The sequence below is a fragment of the Strongylocentrotus purpuratus genome, unplaced genomic scaffold, assembly GCF_000002235.5.
Source record: "Strongylocentrotus purpuratus isolate Spur 01 unplaced genomic scaffold, Spur_5.0 spur5_contig_833, whole genome shotgun sequence".
Lineage (NCBI taxonomy): Eukaryota > Metazoa > Echinodermata > Echinoidea > Camarodonta > Strongylocentrotidae > Strongylocentrotus > Strongylocentrotus purpuratus.
This window is the reverse complement of record NW_022145539.1, coordinates 852,322-870,481: the sequence shown is the minus strand read 5'-3', so window position 1 is coordinate 870,481 and position 18,160 is coordinate 852,322. Positions and strand designations below refer to the sequence as shown.

At 38.8% G+C, this 18,160-nt stretch overlaps 1 protein-coding gene across 1 annotated transcript; it reads right to left on the bottom strand.

The window, feature by feature from the left end:
* Positions 1 to 2,870: 2,870 nt before the first annotated feature.
* Positions 2,871 to 7,960, bottom strand: LOC115923460. The gene is made up of 3 exons (XM_030984112.1): positions 7,884 to 7,960; positions 3,348 to 6,460; positions 2,871 to 2,950 (listed from the first exon to the last, which is right to left on the bottom strand). Exons 2-3 carry the CDS (start codon positions 6,400 to 6,402, stop codon positions 2,871 to 2,873), a joined length of 3,135 nt encoding a protein of 1,044 aa, XP_030839972.1. The 5' UTR covers positions 6,403 to 6,460; positions 7,884 to 7,960.
* Positions 7,961 to 18,160: the final 10,200 nt, after the last annotated feature.

Sequence of the window (18,160 nt, the reverse complement as noted above, 5' to 3'; positions counted from 1 at the left end):
ATCAAAAAATGTAAATTCTGTAGAGATGTGACCATGATTTGTACGTTCCTTGAGAGACCAATGCCATTAGATGGTGAGAGAAAACAGTGGCATGAACAGCCTGCCATAGATAAGTCCAACTTAAAGTCAATCTTAGTCTTTGTAAAAACACCCCAGGACTTTTGTAACAAATATCTGTTACTACAACACATTTTGAGGCTGCACTGAAAGGGCAACCGTTTTGTAATTTTTCATTTTGTTTTTGTTTTTAATGACACATTTATGCAAACTGTTGGTTGAATCTGTGGTAAAATAAATGGGGAAGTCCAATGTATTCTTCCTATGTGTTATCAATCACATGAGACATCATTGTAGGCCTACAAATAATGATAATATTATGTTTATAGCCCAACTAGAGAGTGGATCAGACTAATTTCCAAAAAAAATGAAGCACCTGATTTTAATAATGTTCATTACTTCATTATACTCGCTGATCTGATGTATGGGAACACAAAATGAAAAAAAAACAAAGACGTGCCCAAATAGATCAATATCCAGGTAAATCTTGCCTGTCATGGTTGATGTGGCCTTTCTCTTGCTGCTCTGTCCACGCTGTTTCTCTGAGACAACGAAGCATGTAAGGATCATCTTCGATGGATGGTTGAACGGCGATCTGACTCCAAGGTGTTTCCGATTGGTCTTTTATCTCACACTCCCATCGGGATTCTAAAAAATAAAAATGAATATTTCTTCCTGGTATACAAACTAAATGCCTGTAATTTTGATAGCAATATAACCTTTTAGTTTTATGCATTCCCCTTACTCGAAGCATTTTTATAAGAAGTTTTCAGTACAACTCAAAATCAATAATAACCACAATTTGATTTGCCATTAATTACTGTTATATTTTTCTGACCAACAAGAATACATAAAACACTATGATTATGTACACGATTGTTTCATGTTCTGAACTACTATTCAATAATAGACTTTAAAAAATGTCAACAAACCATCACACGTATCATTTCACATAGACTGACATCAAAATAGAGAATGAAGGGATAAAGGGGAGTGTTCAATGACCCTTTCCAAATGAAAACATAACTTGCTTTGAACTCTTTCTAGCAGCTCCTGATTATTTTCAAACTGTTAGTGTTATCATCTGGACTTACTTTCACTTTCCTCTTCTCATTTTTGGTGTTCTTTCTTGTCTCCTTTTTCGTCCCTTCTCTCGTTTCTTTCTTGGCCTCATTCTTGGTATTCATTTCCATCCCTTCTTTGGTTCTCTTCATGGTGTCCTTTTTGGTCTTCTTCTTCGTTTCTTTTTGTGTCCCTTCTTTTCGTGCCTTGCTGATCTCCTTTTTGATGTCCTTTTTTGCCTCCTTTGGGTGCTTCTTTTTGGTCTCTTTTTTCGTTCTTTCTGTTGTTCCCTCTCTGGTTTCCCTTTTCCTTTTCTCTTTTGTCTCTGTCTGCCCTTCTTTTTGCATTGCCTTCTTTTTCCCCTTAATAGTCTCCTCTTTCTTCTTTTTAATAACCTCTTTTGTTATCTCCTTCGGTATATCCGTTTTCACCCTAATTTTTTTATTCCTCGACGTCTCCTCTCTCAGCCGTTTTTTCGTTTCTTTTTCAATAAAATGCACAGCCTCCTTTTCTGTCTTCGTTGCTTCATTTGTTGTCTCCTTTTGCATCATCATTTTTTGCCCCTTCTTCTTATCCACTTTTGTCTTCTTTTTCGTTGGCTTTTCCAACACCTTTTTCTTATCAGTTTTTGTTTTCTTGTTCCTTGTTTCTTTGGTCTCAGTTTCTTGCTCACTTTTTGGCTCCTTCCTATCAGTTTTTGTCTTCTTTTTTGTTGGTTTCTTGGCATCCTTTGCAGCTTCCTTTCTCATTTCATTTTCTATCTCACTTTCCGGCACATTCCTTTTATCAGTTTGAGTCTTCTTTTTCGTTGGCTTTTTGGTCTCTTTTTCTGTCTCACCTTTTGGCTCCTTCTTTTCCCTTTTTGTTTGCTTCTTTGCCTCCATTTTCGTCCTTTTCTTCATGGTCTTTTTCAGTTCCTTCTCTGTCTCAATTTTCCCCTCCATATTCATCTCCGTTCCCTCTTTCCTTGCCTCTTTTGTCTCCACTTTTGTGTCTTTCTGCTTTTTCATCTCTTTCATTGTGCCACTTTTCTTTTTCCTCTTTGGAGCTTCTACATTTGGTAAACACACAGATACAAAAAGAGAAAAGAAAGGTAAGTTAGTGTTGCATACAATATAGAATTTAAAAAAAACTACAAGTGATTCATTGTAGAAAGTTCCTAAACCAGGAAACATAAGATACGTTTTATTTAATAAACTTTCATCATGAACATACATTGTTTAGCTCTAGCTATCCAAATTAAAAAGAGTCAGTATTAATCTTCCTGCTAATAAAAAAAAATATCCACAACATTATGTTAGAGTTGGTGCTTGTCCTCTCTTGACACACAAATTGAGTTCTCATAGTGGTATTACTACAAGGGGAGGGGGATGGCAAATTCCCCCTCCCAATCAATGGCATAAAAGGACCCCTCCCCCCAATCAATGGCATAAAAGGACCACCCCCAAAAAAAAACAAAAAACAAAAAACAAAACAAACAAACAAAAAAAATGAGAGAAAGAGAGGAAAGAGAAAGAGAGGAAAGAGGAAGAGAGAGAGGGAAGAGAAAGTGAAGAGATGATATGACAGCCCTCGCCCCCTCTCATGTTTTATCGGGTTTCATCCATCTAATCCCCCAACCCCTACATAAGGGAGGATTCATGCTATGCTATGCTAGTCTACTTCTTGCATTTTGATGCAGAGCTTTAAGTCTTCACAGAAAATTGGGACTTTTACCCACTATCCAAAATGATAAGTTGCACTTTTGTATACTAACCATTTTTCTTTCCATCTGCTCCTGTAACTGTCAACACTTTCTTTCTCTTTTTCTTCTTTTCCTTCTTAGCAGCATCTATAGGTGGTGAACAAAACAAGGGGGAAAACACTTAAGTATTGCATACAAGGATGGAAAATATAACATGTCAATTATTATGTTTGAGTCCGAAATAATGAAAATTACAGACAGAAGTTCCAGTTTAAATTGTATGTTTAATATAGTGGCTCCAATCTAGAATCAGGGGACTACGCCCTCAGTAGGCATGAGATTTACAGTTTGGATTGCAAACACATTAATGATAAAAAAACAAATTATTGGTTACTAATATTTAACCTAAACTATAATTATGCAAAAGAAAAATTGAAATTGCATTGAGAGTTGCACTCGTCCCAATGGCAAAGCTATTCAATGTACTTCTTTCACATCTGTAAAAAATGTGAAAAAAAAATGTGAGATAAATTTGTTGGATTACCTTTTCTGTTTTCCTTTGGGATTTTCTTTGGTTTGGTGATGTGTTCATCCTTGAGCACCATTCCCTGCACTTCCACTGACAAAGTGTCGTTGAGGTATCTCAATGACAGGCTTCTGCCGTCTATGATGGCTGGACAACCCTCCAGGTCCTTCAGAATGCACGGGGCGGTATCCTCATGGCAATACATTACAAACAACTTCTCTTCCTTTTCTATCTCTGCCCAGGCTGATAGTAAATCCTGGGATGTTGTCTTTGTGTGTGATTGGGGAAGATGGGTGTGGTCCGCAGGAGTCGAGTGCTGGAATGGTGTGCAGATGTCATCCTGTTGTCCATCCATTTCAACATCAATAGGCATTGATTCACCAAAGTTGTATCTTGTCGAAGCCATAGCATGATCCCGACCTGCCAGTGGTGCACATTTTGGTGAAGTGGCCTGACCTTCCATTTCCTGAATGCTATCTGGTATTCTATAATGGGTCTTTTGGTCAATAACCATTACATCATCATGTTCTGAAACATTCTGTAACTGCAATGTCGCTCCTGTACTTGTGACAGGCTCACCTTCAGATACTCTATTCACTGCCACATCCAAGGTCTTTGCACCTTTTCTGAAATCCTTAGGAGAATATCCTTTCTTACTCTCAAAGAAGCTACTTATTTCTTTCTCCAGCAACGTCTTGTTTGCCTCATCAACAGTACTGTCGCTGATGTCATCAGACTTGGGATCGATGATATCTCCGGCAAAAGCACGTCTTTGGATGATGGGTGGGCTTGAGCTCCTGGAGTCTGTCTGTTCATCCTGGAAGCTAAGAATTCTGGTAACTGTGTCCATATCCACCACTGCTTCGTCGGTACATTCTGGACTCGGGTTGAACCATCTCTCGTACATTTCATCCAATTTTTCAAAGTCCAAATCTGCTTGGGTACATTCTTGACCCCTGCTTGTCACCACAGCTTGAGGACACTTCTGACTGGGGTTGAACCTGCTCTCATACATTTCATCTAATTTCTTAAAGTTCAAATCTGGCGTTTTCCCTTTTTTTTCCTTAACAGCGAAACCAGGTGCATGTGTGATATCTTCTTCCTTTTCCTTTGGCCTAGGTGCTACTGCTTTATCTTGCACCCTCAGCTCTGGTTCTGGTACACTGTGCCATCCCTTCAGAGAGGTCACATTATCTGACCGTTTCGTTTCGTCTACAGCTGTTTTCACCAACTCTTTTATTTTCTGGGAAGGGCTCTTGATAGTGTGGAGTGGGTTTTGTCCAACCTTTTCACCTGTCTTCTTCGTTCTTATATGACTAAGATAAATGGCCTGTTGGAGCTTCTTCTTGTCCAGCTTTTTCAAACTTTGGCATCGATGAATTTCATCCAAACCTCTCATGGATCTAGACAGTAACCTTTGTCCAGGTGACACACTGTTCCTTTGCTTCTGAATTCTTGGCGATCTAGCAGAAGCAGAAATTTTCTTACAAGATGAAATTATCTTTTGTTTTGTGACTTCACACTTGTGAAAACTGTCATTACTCCTGCGATAATCATCATCATCATGTTCCAGCTGTTGGGTAGAATCTTTAGTCTTATCCACTATGCCAGCCAAGAAGACATCTACTTCCACCCCTGGTGAACTGCTTGATCCGGAGAAATCAGAATCATTTACAGTTAATGAAGTATTAGGTGGTTGGGACTGATCATCAACCTTTTCATTTTCCTTCTTTCTTATCTGACTACAATCAATGAACTCCTGTAGCTTCTTCATATCTACGGTTGTCATGGATACTGTACGACGTCTATGGATTTCATCCAAGCCATTTGTAGTTCTGGACAGTGATCTTTTTCCAGGTGACACAAAAGGCATGCAGCTCCGTCGCTTCTGAACTCTAGGTGATCTTGATGCAACAGAAATTGTTTTACAAGAGTTCTTTCTTTTCTTTACCTCACTTTTAAGATACATTTCATCAATCCTTTGAAGAAAATCAACCGGTTCTTGACTTCGTGATGAATTTGTCAAATGGTCAGAAACATCATGGTCACTTGTCATAAATGAGACCTCACATTCATGTGGTTGGGTATCAAGATCAACATTTTTATTTCTCTTCTTCTTTCTTACCCTACTCTCGATGGCCTCACATAACTTCTTCATATCCATAGTTGTCATGGATACTGCACGACGTCGATATATGCCGTCTAATCCATGCATGCTTCTGGACAATGACCTTTGCCCAGGCGATACAAAAGACATGCTTCTTCGTCCCTTCTGAACTCTAGGTGATCTTGATGCTACCATTTTACTGGCTGAAGATGTCTTTCTTTTGAGCACTGCAGGTTGAAGGTTTATCTCATCATCAGTCACTTTGGGATGGTCATGCTGTTCTTGATTTTTTGAAGAATCTGCCAAGAATTCATTTGTTTCTATTCCTGGAGATTTGCTTGATGATAGACCAGAGACATCACGGTCACTTGTAGTAAATGACGCATCAGGCTCATAGGGTTGGGTATCGATATCAACCTTTCCACATTTCTTCTGTTGTCCTATCCGACTCTCGATAGCCTCGCTTAGCTTCTTCATATCCACGATTGTCATAGACACTGTACGACGTCGATGGATTCCATCCAAACCATGCCTGTTTCTGGAGAGTGACCTTTTTCCAGGTGACACAAATGGCATGCTCTTCCGTTGCTTCTGAATTCTAGGTGATGCTACAGAAATTCCTTTGACAGGTGAAGATTTCTTTTTCTTGATCACTGTAGATGTATGGTATATCTCATCATTTCCTTGGGGAATATCATCATTTTGATTGTTGGCTGAATCTTGCTTCTTCTTACTTGACACCACACTGGCCAAGAAAGCATCTGCTTCCATCCCTGAAGACTTCCTTGGTGATGAATCAGAAACATGGTCACTCGTAGGTGACGACACCAACGATTCTTTGGGTTGGGTGTGTAGCTTGTGGGGACCTTCCTTTGTCCCAGACATCACCAGCTGTTTCCTCCTGACTGTCCGCTTTGACACCGGTCTACTCAGAGGAGACATGAGACAGATCAAAGGGCTCTTCATCCTTCCTGTCTCATCAAATCCATCTATTCTGGTGCAGAATTGCAGGAGACCATAAAATCTGTAAGGAATAAAAGCAGGGAAAAGATTATTATGATGATCAAAAAGATTCTTAATACAACAACATAGAAAAATTTAACATTAAGATACATTTGTTTAATGTAAATGTGTTGTTTCCACCAGTTTTCCACTGAATATTGATCTCAAGGAAATAGTCATTGCCCTTTCTGTATCAAATTACTCTATTCAGGGATCATGTGAATTAAACAGAAAACAAAATTTGAGAAAAACAAATAATTAGCAATGCAATTATTTTCATTTATAAACCAAATCAGGATATATAAAAGATAATTGTGTCAGGGTGCTAATGCAAAATCCAATTGAAATTATTTAGATGGATCTAATTTTTGGTCAAATGTTTTCTTCATTGCAAAGGTAAGAACAAACTGTCCATAACTTTCTCTGGCTGAAATATTAGGAAAATGCATTTTTTTTAAATTCTTTATCTTCAAAAGTGCTATGGCAAGAACCTAAAGGAAATCAGTCTAGTCAATGCTCATTAGGATTTATAGCTAGGGCGTATGTCTGTGACAATCATGTTTAGTCTGAGAGAGCAGGTACTTTAAAATCAATGTCCAGGAAGCAACAAAAACATGCCAGAAAACATTTTTGCTACTACCCCCCCCCCCCCGCGCCCCCCCCCCCTTATGTGATGATATTGTCCATGAAGCTGTTCTTAACTGATAACTTTGATTTATTCCTTTCAAATTCATTATATTGGGGCCCAGTAATAAAATATACAACACCCTTTATATTGGGGTGCTCTAGCTGGGGCACCCCCCCCCCCCCTGTTAAACAAAATGCATGGTCTAGCTAGTTTGGTTTATATACCTTGAATACATACATAATTATATACCTTGTTTTCCCCTTGCTCCCCCCTCCCCATCTCCTACTTGAGAACCTCCTTTGTATGTACCCCCAGGCTAATTAGGCTCAATTTTAACACTCTTCTAAAAACTAAATGTGAGAATTGAATAATATTGCTGATGCCCCCACAATCTGACAACCATTTTTCTTTATTTTCAAATTTCTTTTTGTTTTGTTTTGTTTCATTTGTTTTTTTGCTTGGGGGCTTGGGCGCACTGCGTAATGCACCCCGTCCCGAGCAATGACCTCTATCAGTGGTCACGAGTCATGGATACGCTACCGCGCGCGCTCTGTGAAGAATTTCTACCAGTACCAGTAAGGTGTGGCCCATGCGCATTTCCGTTAGCGCTCGAGTCGAATCACTCGCGGCCTTGTCCCCGGCGGCAGGGCCGCATTACATCCGGACCGCACTCGATCGCGCCTCATTACCACCACAACTTCAACATTCACTCCATTCAATATGATCATTGATAATTACAATTTTAGGAATCCCACCAACATTATCCTTTGGAATGTCTGCTCATTACATATGCCTTACCCAAAATGAGTTGACTTACAGTAAATCAGATTTTCAGGCCTTTCGTTGCTCCACCCAGCTCCGACTGGATCCGTGGTTTCATTCCATGCACATACGTCTGCGCATCACGTGCACCTATATGCCCCTCCTTCCTTCTGAAACTGGCGACCAAAATCAAAAGCGAAGCTTTTCTTTCATTCATGGTAGTGTAAGAGTAAAAATTAGACTCCTTCCATACTGGAATTTGTTAAAAATACTTTATGTTTCTCTATTCTCTTCTCTATTTATTTCACATCATTTGCTCATTCACTTACATATTCATTGACTTCAATTACTCTCAACCCAATTCCTTCCTCCATTTATCTCCTAGTACATACCAAGTCTGATCACCTGGTATGTTCCTTTGTTTTCTCCTTATTCTTTATTCACGGTCTTGTGTGTATGAATTAGGCTTTTCTACTTTTCTACTTTTCTTTTGAATATTCAGTTTTACTATTGTTTTGTGATGTATTCATCATCTGAATATACTTTGCTTAAAAATGTTCAGTATGATGCTGGCGAGCATAGCAGCCTACAATAAAAGCTAGTCAGACCCGCACGCGGCTTTTTCTGAGTCAGTTGTATTAATTTGGGCTCTGCTACTTTAGCAGGAGATTTAGGAGAGAGAATTTATGTAAATTCGGCGGTGGTTTTTTGATAATTAGGGGTTTTAATTTATATTGGAGTCTGAGAGGCTAATTTGTATTACTTTACAACACAGTAGAAATGTAATGTAATATAGGGATGCACCCTAAGTGAAGGACAACAGGGTATAAATTGTCGTTTGGTTCAGTTGTCATATCGCCCAACATCAGTTAGGTCTCTCATCATTTCGATCTTTTATCAAAATTTCCTGCAAGATTGAACCAACTTTGTCCAATCATCAGTTCTGTCCAGTAATCACTGTGTCTAATGACCTATTAGTCCATATATAACCATTTTGTCTAAGAACCATTTGGTCCATATACCAATGAACCGGGGAGATGTGAGTCTTCTTAATTATACAGACTTGACTCAGCGAACCCCGGTTCGAGAATGGGTCACGTCCTTCGGATGGTGACGTTAAATCCCCACTGCACTACTCATATCTACTTGCGCCCTCTGTATAGCAAACAATGCCTTATCGGTGCCTGTTAGTCCCCCATGAACCTCTTTTTCTTATGTTAATTGAGAGCTGATTTGATGAGATAAGCACCTGTCAGTAACCTTGCAGGGAGGTATAATGCCCCTGGCCAAACTAGTACAGACGGGCATTGACGGAGTCAGTCCCCAGACTTAAATGATTATATCTGATTGATACACGTCTGTAAAAAAAAAAAAAAAAAAAAAAGCTACACACATATACACACATTTTGTCATGTCACCATTTTGTTTAATAGCCGGTTTTTTACAATATCCACTTGGTCCGTATCATAACTTAATCTAATTACCAATACGTCTACTTAAAGGTAAAGACCAGTATTGGAAACGCCTCAATTTCAAAAAATGAAATGGAAGCTCTCATTACCAATCATGTCAAAGAATATGTTTTGACTAATACATGATGATAACAAATTTGCCGGGAAACCGCCTCCTAATTCATATATTTGGTAAATTTGTTTCTCTCGTGGTCTGTGAGAGATATAGGGTAGTCCCGTATACATCTTTCTGTGTATAGTGCTTGTAACTTTACGAAGAATGGGCCAAATTTCTTATCATTTTGATGATTCCAGAACCTTGCAGATGCTAGATGCTAGATGATCAACCTTTTCTGATCGATTCCACAACGTTTCTTTCACAATGCAATCGCATGACCATAACTGGTCTTTAGCTTTAACACTTCGCTCATTATATAACCACTGATCAATCTTGTTAATCATTTCTTCCGATGCCTAGTTGGTCTAAAACATCATTTGGTCCAATCTTCAGTTTGTCTAATGGGTCTTTCATTATTTTTTTCTAATATCCATTTGATCTGATAGCCTACTTATTCTATGATTTCAATAGCTATGGAATGATGCAGATTTACAGCCTGTTCATTAAAAAAAAGAGTAGGCAATAGAAAATATTTCAACTGCCACAGTATCATAAATATGCACTTAAAACATGTAAAAGTTCTAAGAAATCCAAGTGGTGGAAAATATCCCCAATAAATGATAATCTTTTTTTCTTTCTTTCCATGTACCGTATTAAGCATCAACAGACCAAGATTAGACGAATTGGACACACTTAGTATTATCTTTAAATGCCGTTGGAATTTAACCTTTTCATTGTTTTGGCATGCAAATGGGACATAGTACCTTTATAAGGACTGTCACGCATGCAGATTACCAGTGGGGTTTCTACTGGTACATTTTGCGGATTCCCCCCTGTTTAACGATTACTGGATACGCCAATAATAACTTTCAGAAATAGTGCATTGCATTCTAGAAACGAAACCAATATCAATTTCAGGTTCATTACACTTTTCCCTTCATCCTCACCTCAAAGAAGTTCATCCCCCATTACTATTAGATGATCGATATAACATTTCTATCCCCTGTACACTGATTGAAGAATATGATTATTGAGCTTTTCCGCGGTATTCATTTCAGAGCGCATCGTCTAATAATTGTTATATCGAACGTTGCCATGGTAACCAGAATGGATTCTCTGGATAACAAATGTATACCTGATGGATTAGTTAACAGAGGGCTACCATCGTCTAATGGGGTTTACCACTGGGGGCGTTTCACAAAACTTGTCATCAGTGACATATGACAGTTTTTGTTATAAGCTACTGAAATCCTTGCTTCTGATTGGTTATCAACTGATTTGTCAATGATTTTTGTCATTTGCCATTGAAATAAGGCTTTGTGAAACGGGTCCCTGATGTCATAGGAAAATGTGGGTCAGAATCATGAATGTAATGCGTGGAAAGCATAATTTAATCAATCTAACCAGAATTTCACATAATCCCGGTATCAAAGACTATGATTAGGTGTACTAGGACCTCAATCAATTCTGATGGAATTCATGTCATACTTCATGTTGAGGTTTTTATGAGAATGCATTTGAACTGAAGCTCGTCCAAGCGAGAGGATACACTTTAGTGGTAGTATCGAGGTTCGGTGATTTGGAAGACACCTATTATGTCGAGGTATGTATTTTTATCTATAAAACAAAATATGTTCATATGGCATACTGAATTTATGTTTTGTTTTACAAAATCATATGATATGCTATCTAGAGTGTCAAATCGTAAATGAATCATTGGAAAGGTATTGTTCGTGGATATTTCCTTATTCTTATTCCAGAGTAATACCATTCCCCCCTATTTTATATAAAATCATAATATTTGGTCTAAACATCACGATATACATATCATGTAAGGATAAGCGCTTTCTCGTTGTCGTTGTCTAGTGGATATGTCACCGGACTGTGGATCAAATGGTTTACGGTTCAAGTTCCACCTCGGCACTAATGTCCTTTGGCAAGGTATTTAATATTTAATCTCTAACTGTGGGGAATTTTTTTCATATTTTAGGTCTTTTGCTAAATAGTTTGTACTAGTTACATGTACTGGCCCATTTTGAGCTCTCTCTGATTGGGAGAACACGGCTAGACCCCCGCTACCTCCCCCTCCCCCTGCCCCACCAACTCACACACTTCACCAAAAACACTAGACAGTCCAAGCTTGTGTTTCAAATGGAATTTGGTAATAATGACATTGATTTAATATACGGGCTAAACAGTACAACGAAGCTTTGACAAATGTAACGGGAAATATAGATTATGTCCTCAAAACAGCCTTTCTTTTTAACGACAATATTTTAATTAGACAATTTTTTAATAGAACTGTCGAATTTATTAGTTTTTAGCATTCAAATCCAATCGATATAGAGGTGCCTCCTGATCAGTATACTATAGTTCAACAATCAAACTTTTTTTTTATTTTGGTATTTGTTTCATGCATGGTCCAGATAAGAGACCTTAAAAAACAAAAGAGAAGATCTCATGTCGAACGATAAACAAATCCTTGATGATGGTGAATAACTTGCATCTCATGCTCGGAAAACTTCTAGTTTTAGCTCTCTTTTGAGTCTTCTTGAAAGAGTTTGTGACCGAGCTAATATCCTGGGTGTGAATTTCTCGTACAAGTTGTGATTTTCCATGACTTTCATTTCTCTCTTTTCATTTCTTTCTTCTTCTTTGTTTCGGCAAAGATAGCATATTCCAATCAAAGTAAAGTCAACAGTTATTGTGACGTCACAGCCGTGCAGTCCCTTTCATTATGACGTTGTATGTGTCGATTAACCACTGTGAAAAGGAATGATAAATTGAAATCATACATTAGAACATGTTATGTAAATGTTAAAACTTGGCACGGTTGCGATCGCAACGGCTTTCAGAAAGTCAACATTAGGTATAGTAGGGAGAAAAGAAAGCATCCAAGTATTGTAGAAATAGGAAAAAAAGTTGCTTCAAAGTAGACAAGAAAAAGAAAAAGAGCGAAATACATTGACAATATACACTATGACAAAATAATGGGGACATTTTAAAGTTTCACACATCAGCATGAAATAGAAACATGGATGAGGAGGGGTTTGCCGGGTTCGCGTTCGTGTGGAGTTGCCCCTCTCTGCCGCTTTAGACTGCCCTCTTCTCTTCTCTTCTTTCTGTTTGTCTGTTTTGTTTGTCTGTTTTGTTTGTCTGTGTGTTTGTTGTTCGTCGGTGGATGGGGGGGGGGAGGAGGGGGTGGGGAGGCTTTGATCTATAATATTCATTCAGTATAATGCATTTGAAGAAATTCAATTGTACTCAATTATATTATGTATTTCTAAGGGCTGACAATTTCTTGACATTTTGATATTTTGTTATGTATGTCAATAGGCCAGTTTCGTAATGTATTCAGAGACCTTTAAATCGCATTACGTAATCGGAGGGTCGGACAAGCAAAGAACTCGCGGTGCGTAGCAGCCTACACTTTGCGTGCATACCGTACCATACATGACTGTGTTCGATACGTGTGATTGTATCGTTTGTTTTCGCTATTTTGAGAGAGAGAAAGAGAAGAAAAAGGAGGCAGTTTCAAACTCGAATAATAAATATCTTTGAGATGTGATTTTGTTCTTCATACATTTGATCTTTAAAATCGCTGAGGCTTATAGGTAAGAATAATAGAAATGCATTGCTGTTACAGAACTAGCGATTCACATCTTGCAGCCAAACCTGTTCGGCCAAGTCCCCGGTACAGGCAGCGCACGAAACCCCCTCAAAAAGAAGAAAAACGAGGTCGATGATACAAGCGAAATTGGCTTGAAAGCCACTGATGAAACAGAAAGCGAAGCACCAAAATATAAGTTAGCTAGCCGATATCGGTAATTTCCATTTAATTTTGCATTTACCTTATTAGCTTGAAACTGAGTAACAAATTTGGACGTAGAAATGAAAGAAGTGATGAACTATTTTCCACTCGTTCGCACACACAGTCACCTATGCTTGCAGAAGCGTGCGCGCGTACCACGTGTCGTTCGTGTAGGCGCGATTCACATTTTCATAATGAAAACAATTTTACGGATTAAAATGTTTGTGAAACGCCTCGATACGGACTATTTCAAGGCGGACGAGAAACGGCTAACGAGAAGTAAGCACTGACCGCAGAATCAATATTATTAACAAAAGCAACGAGAAATAATGACAATAAATTAAGGTAATAATGATTTCACTATAAGGTCTTTGTTAATAAAATAATATTTATAAAATAATATCGTCCGATGACAGAGAGCTAGAATAAGAATGATGAATAATGATAAAAAAATAATTTTGAATGGAAAAAATGAAGAAAAACCATGAACAAGGCAAAAGAATGATAGAGCAATGGAAAAAGGGAATAATAAAAGTAATAAAAAAACCTTATGATGGCAAGGAAGAAGAATCAGGATGATGAATAACTTTATTGTTTAGAATAAGATTAGGAATTAAGTTTGATTTTCATAAAATAAAAATTAATAGTATTAGACAGTCTATTTAGACTACAAATTATTATGCAGGACCTTCGTTATTCAACTTCAAGAAGCAATTATTATTATTTAAAAAAAAAAACATTTAAAAATAAATTTGTTATTACATTTTCTATTAGATCTAGACTTCTACTTTTTATTTGTTTATTATTTATATATTTTTACTTTTTGTTCAAGTTGGTATGTTCTGTCTTTTGGCGTCGATTTGACCTGTAGAATCTAGTCACAAGTCGCTATCATGAGCTGCCGAGAGCTAATTGTACTCGAGCTTCTCCAGGCCACATAATCTATGGCCATCGGATAATATCAATCGAAAGTCTTCAAAACTCTTAAAAGCCTTCAGTTTTCGACGATCGTAAATGCATGGTCCGCCATATTCTCTACTAGATAATTGAATACGTCATAGGTCCCAAAGTCAGGAATATCGTCAAACTTAAGGGAGGTATGTAACTAGTTCACTTAACGAAAATCCTGCGCGCTGTAATTTCCCCATACAGTCACGTCTACCGAGTGACACAGACCCCGTAGGGCAGGGGCTACGGGCAGGCTAGTCCGCTACTGCGGACGCTAATTTAACGAGTCTTTTCTCGGGTGTATACCGTAGTCGAAACTCCTCTTTTTCTCAGAAAATATTGCAGCTGCCTGAAAATCAGCTTGATGAATGGCAAGTTGGAAGACATTTCCGGCCAAAACAGAAATTCATATATATACACGCAGTTTTGATAGAAAGATATGAATGCAATTTAACGGCAAGAACCGACAGTCTAATACACAATGTACAGATTCTAAATGGCGATTTGACAAAGCTTGTCGGGCTTGGTTACAGCATGGTTACAGTAACCGCGCATTACGTAACCGCCGAAACTGGCCTATTAAAATAAAGATGTATGATATTTCATTTTTACTAAATGAATGCAATAAAGAATGCTACAAACCAAAAATTAGGCAATTTCATTTGTAAAAGGTTTGTAAAAGTAAGGGCAGGCTCGCCCCCTCCCTTGATTACTATTATTTACATTATCGGGAATACAAGGGGATGAAAGTAAGAAAAGTAGGCATACCTAGTTCATTTATAGTAGCGGGTGACCCTTGTTTACAGGTAATAGGATGCAATAAGACAGAGAAAAGAGTTAGGTGCCCCGATCGTCTCCGTCCAAAGAAAGCTAAATCTCTCCCTGAATCTTGTCCTACGGGCCTCCCCTCGCGGCACGGTGGCACTCTCCGGATGGTAGACGGGGAACATGGAGTCACGGGGCGTTCCCGCTACGGGGTCGTAGCCGCAGAATTCCCAAAGAACTCCATCATAGTTGCGTAAGCCTTCTGATGCGTCTGTGGAAAATAAAAAGAAGTAGTGAGTGCTTTTAAAGGCCCACTGCACTACTTGTAGCTACTTGCGCCCTCTATTTAACAAACAATGCCTAATCGGTGACCATTGATCCCCCATGATCCTCTTTTTCTTATGTTAACTGAGAGCTGAGTTGATGAGATAACCACCTGTCCAGTGACCGTGCCGGGCAATCTAATCCCTCCTATAAACTATGGCAGATAAGCTTTAATGTAATTTTGTCATCGAAACAGGTGTATCAGGCAGGATATTACAGGTTACAAAAGAGACGTACCCATCAGCTGCCCGACCAGCGCCGCTCCGGCAGTGCACATGTGTCCACTTCCTGGTCTTTATTTTTGGTAGTTAACTTTATAGTATGCTTATACTGTTAGTTTCCAATTTATCTATTCTTCAAATATTATTTTACCCTATATTATCATTACCCTGTTCGTAAATGTCATTACACTGCTACTCATCCCGTAATCTAGACCAAGAACTAGATAGTTTATTCCTCAGCACTACATCCTGACCTATGGATCCTGCTGAGCATCGTCGTAGAAGTAGAAGTAATGATGACGATATTTATGATGGTGATGATGATAGTAAGGATAATGATGATGATGATAATGATGATCACCATCATCATCATTATCACCATCATCATCATCATCATCATCATAATGACGATATAGATGCAATGACGATAATGGAATGATGATAACAAATTAAATGATGATGATAATGATGATTATGATTATGATTATTTACCTGACGGTGTCTGTAGCCAAATCCCAATGGCTACGAGAGAAACTAACAATATAAGGTGTTTAAAAAGCGTCCAATTTATGCAACTTCCAAGTGTCTTTTTCTCAGCCTGGATGTTATTTTCTGTACCATTTTGATTATTGCTGATCAGAGCCGTTATTTCGGTTTGGTGAAATTCCATATTTCCCGCTCCTATCCTTTAACATGTCAAGATAAATTTGAACTCAACGCACAACTTCGAAATCACAAATCTTATAACCTGTATAGTAAATAGGCTAGCTACTTATGCAGCTCGTTGTCAAGACAATTGTGATAATTTGATGCGCACGCATTCACTCCTCAAAGTTTCATTGTAAACGATTATTACGTCATAATGCAAAAATTGTTGAACTCTGCGCTATATCGATCATAACAACCCCCATTCCCATTTGGTTCTTTCCCCCTCCCCCCCCCCCCCCCCCCCACCTTCTCTATCTTCCTCTCTCTCTCTCTGTCTCTCTTTCTCCCTCTTTCTCTCAATTGCGTAAAATGTGTCCCATACGAATAAGACTTTCACCTATCAATAATAATAATATTCCGTATTTGTACAGCGCATAACACATTATGGAAATGTATTACCCTAGCTTTGGCCCGCCCCCCCCCCCCCCCCCCCCACTCAGAGGTCGGAATGACCGCATGCGTGTTGCCAAAATGTCCGGTAAAGGGGTACTTTTCGTGCGACAAAGTCCGGCCCGAGAATTTAAAAAAAAGGGGTGTATTTGACTTTTCACCCGGAGATTTCTTTAAAAAGGGGGTGTTTTTCTTTTTTTCTCTCATCTCTTTGGACTCCTGAGAAATTATTCCGACTTTAGGGGGGTACATTGAGCATTTTTCCTGATTTAGGGGGGTCTCCAAGGCAGGAAAAGCCCGCGAAAAGCCCGCGAAAGGGGGGTTCGGAAATGTTGGCAGTCCTCAGATAGGGGGTGCTTTCAAAAAGAGGGTACGAGCATATGCGTACCCTAAATAACACTGAGTGGGGGGGGGGGGGGGCGGGAGCTTTGGCTCCGAACAGCATCTGTTATCAGCGCACATGTACCCATTTACCTCACCTGGGTGGAGTGTGGCAAATGTAGAGTAATGTCTTGCCAAAGGACGATAGTGTTATGGAAGGGATTCGAACCCCGTACACTATGCTCCACAGTTCCGCAGACCTATCCACTGGATCGCAAAACTTTTTCGGCAAAATATATTAAAATAAAATAAATAGCTTGAGATAAACCATGGATAATTACCTTCATTTGGTATCATTGCCATAAGTCCATGGTGATATTATCACAAAATTTTTAGTTTTTAGATTAAGTAAACGGATACAAAATTTAAGTCGTACAGGACACATATCACAGAATCGCTTTTAAAGACTTACTACGAATCATCAGATAATCGCGTCCGGTCGGGTGGTCGCGTTATACGTACGCGACCTTACGTAAAACGAAAGCGGAAGGTCACGCGACCTTTCGTAGATTTGCCGTAGGCTTTTCACACAAAGTGTCGGGTAAGTTGGACCAGACCATTTGAAGATGAGAATTAGGGTTTGTTTCACAAATATTACCCCCGACATTTCTTGAATAAAGAGTGCATGTTTTCACAAAAAGTCGGGTAAAGCGACCGCCCGAACCCGACGCGATGATCCGATGATTCGAACTAAGCCCTACTAAGGAGTATATCATTACCAGTGGGTTTCTACCGATACATTTCGCGATTTTCCTCTTGTGTAACGATTAATGGATACGCCAATGCTATTAACTTTTAAAACTAGTGTATTGCGTTCTAGAAACGAAACCAATATCAATTTCAGGTTCATTACACTTTTCGGCCCTTCATCCTCACCTCAAAGAGATTCATCCTCCAGTACTATTGAATGATCGATAGCAAATTTCTATCCCCTCTACATTCATCGAAGAATAATAACATAGTTACTATTATATCGAACTTTGCCATGGTATTCGGAATGGATCATCTGGAGATAAAGTTGATACCTGCTTGGATTAGCTAACAAAGGGCCTACCATCGCCCGGTCGTCTAGTGGGGTTTATTGTATCACCGATATCAATTAGTAAATTGCCGACCAAATACTACCTGCATCACTCTTGACGTCAGGTGCGGGATCTATCATTGATATTATAATGGAAAATGTGGGTCAGAATTATAAAAGTAATGCACGGAAAG

Excerpts from the sequence above, each read along its gene's own strand:
- LOC115923460 (XM_030984112.1), bottom strand. The coding sequence starts at position 6,402 with ATGAAGAGCCCTTTGATCTGTCTCATGTCTCCTCTGAGTAGACCGGTG. Across the intron at positions 2,951-3,347 it reads CCCAAAGGAAAACAGAAAAG|ATGCTGCTAAGAAGGAAAAG; the intron begins GTAATCCAACAA and ends CACCACCTATAG.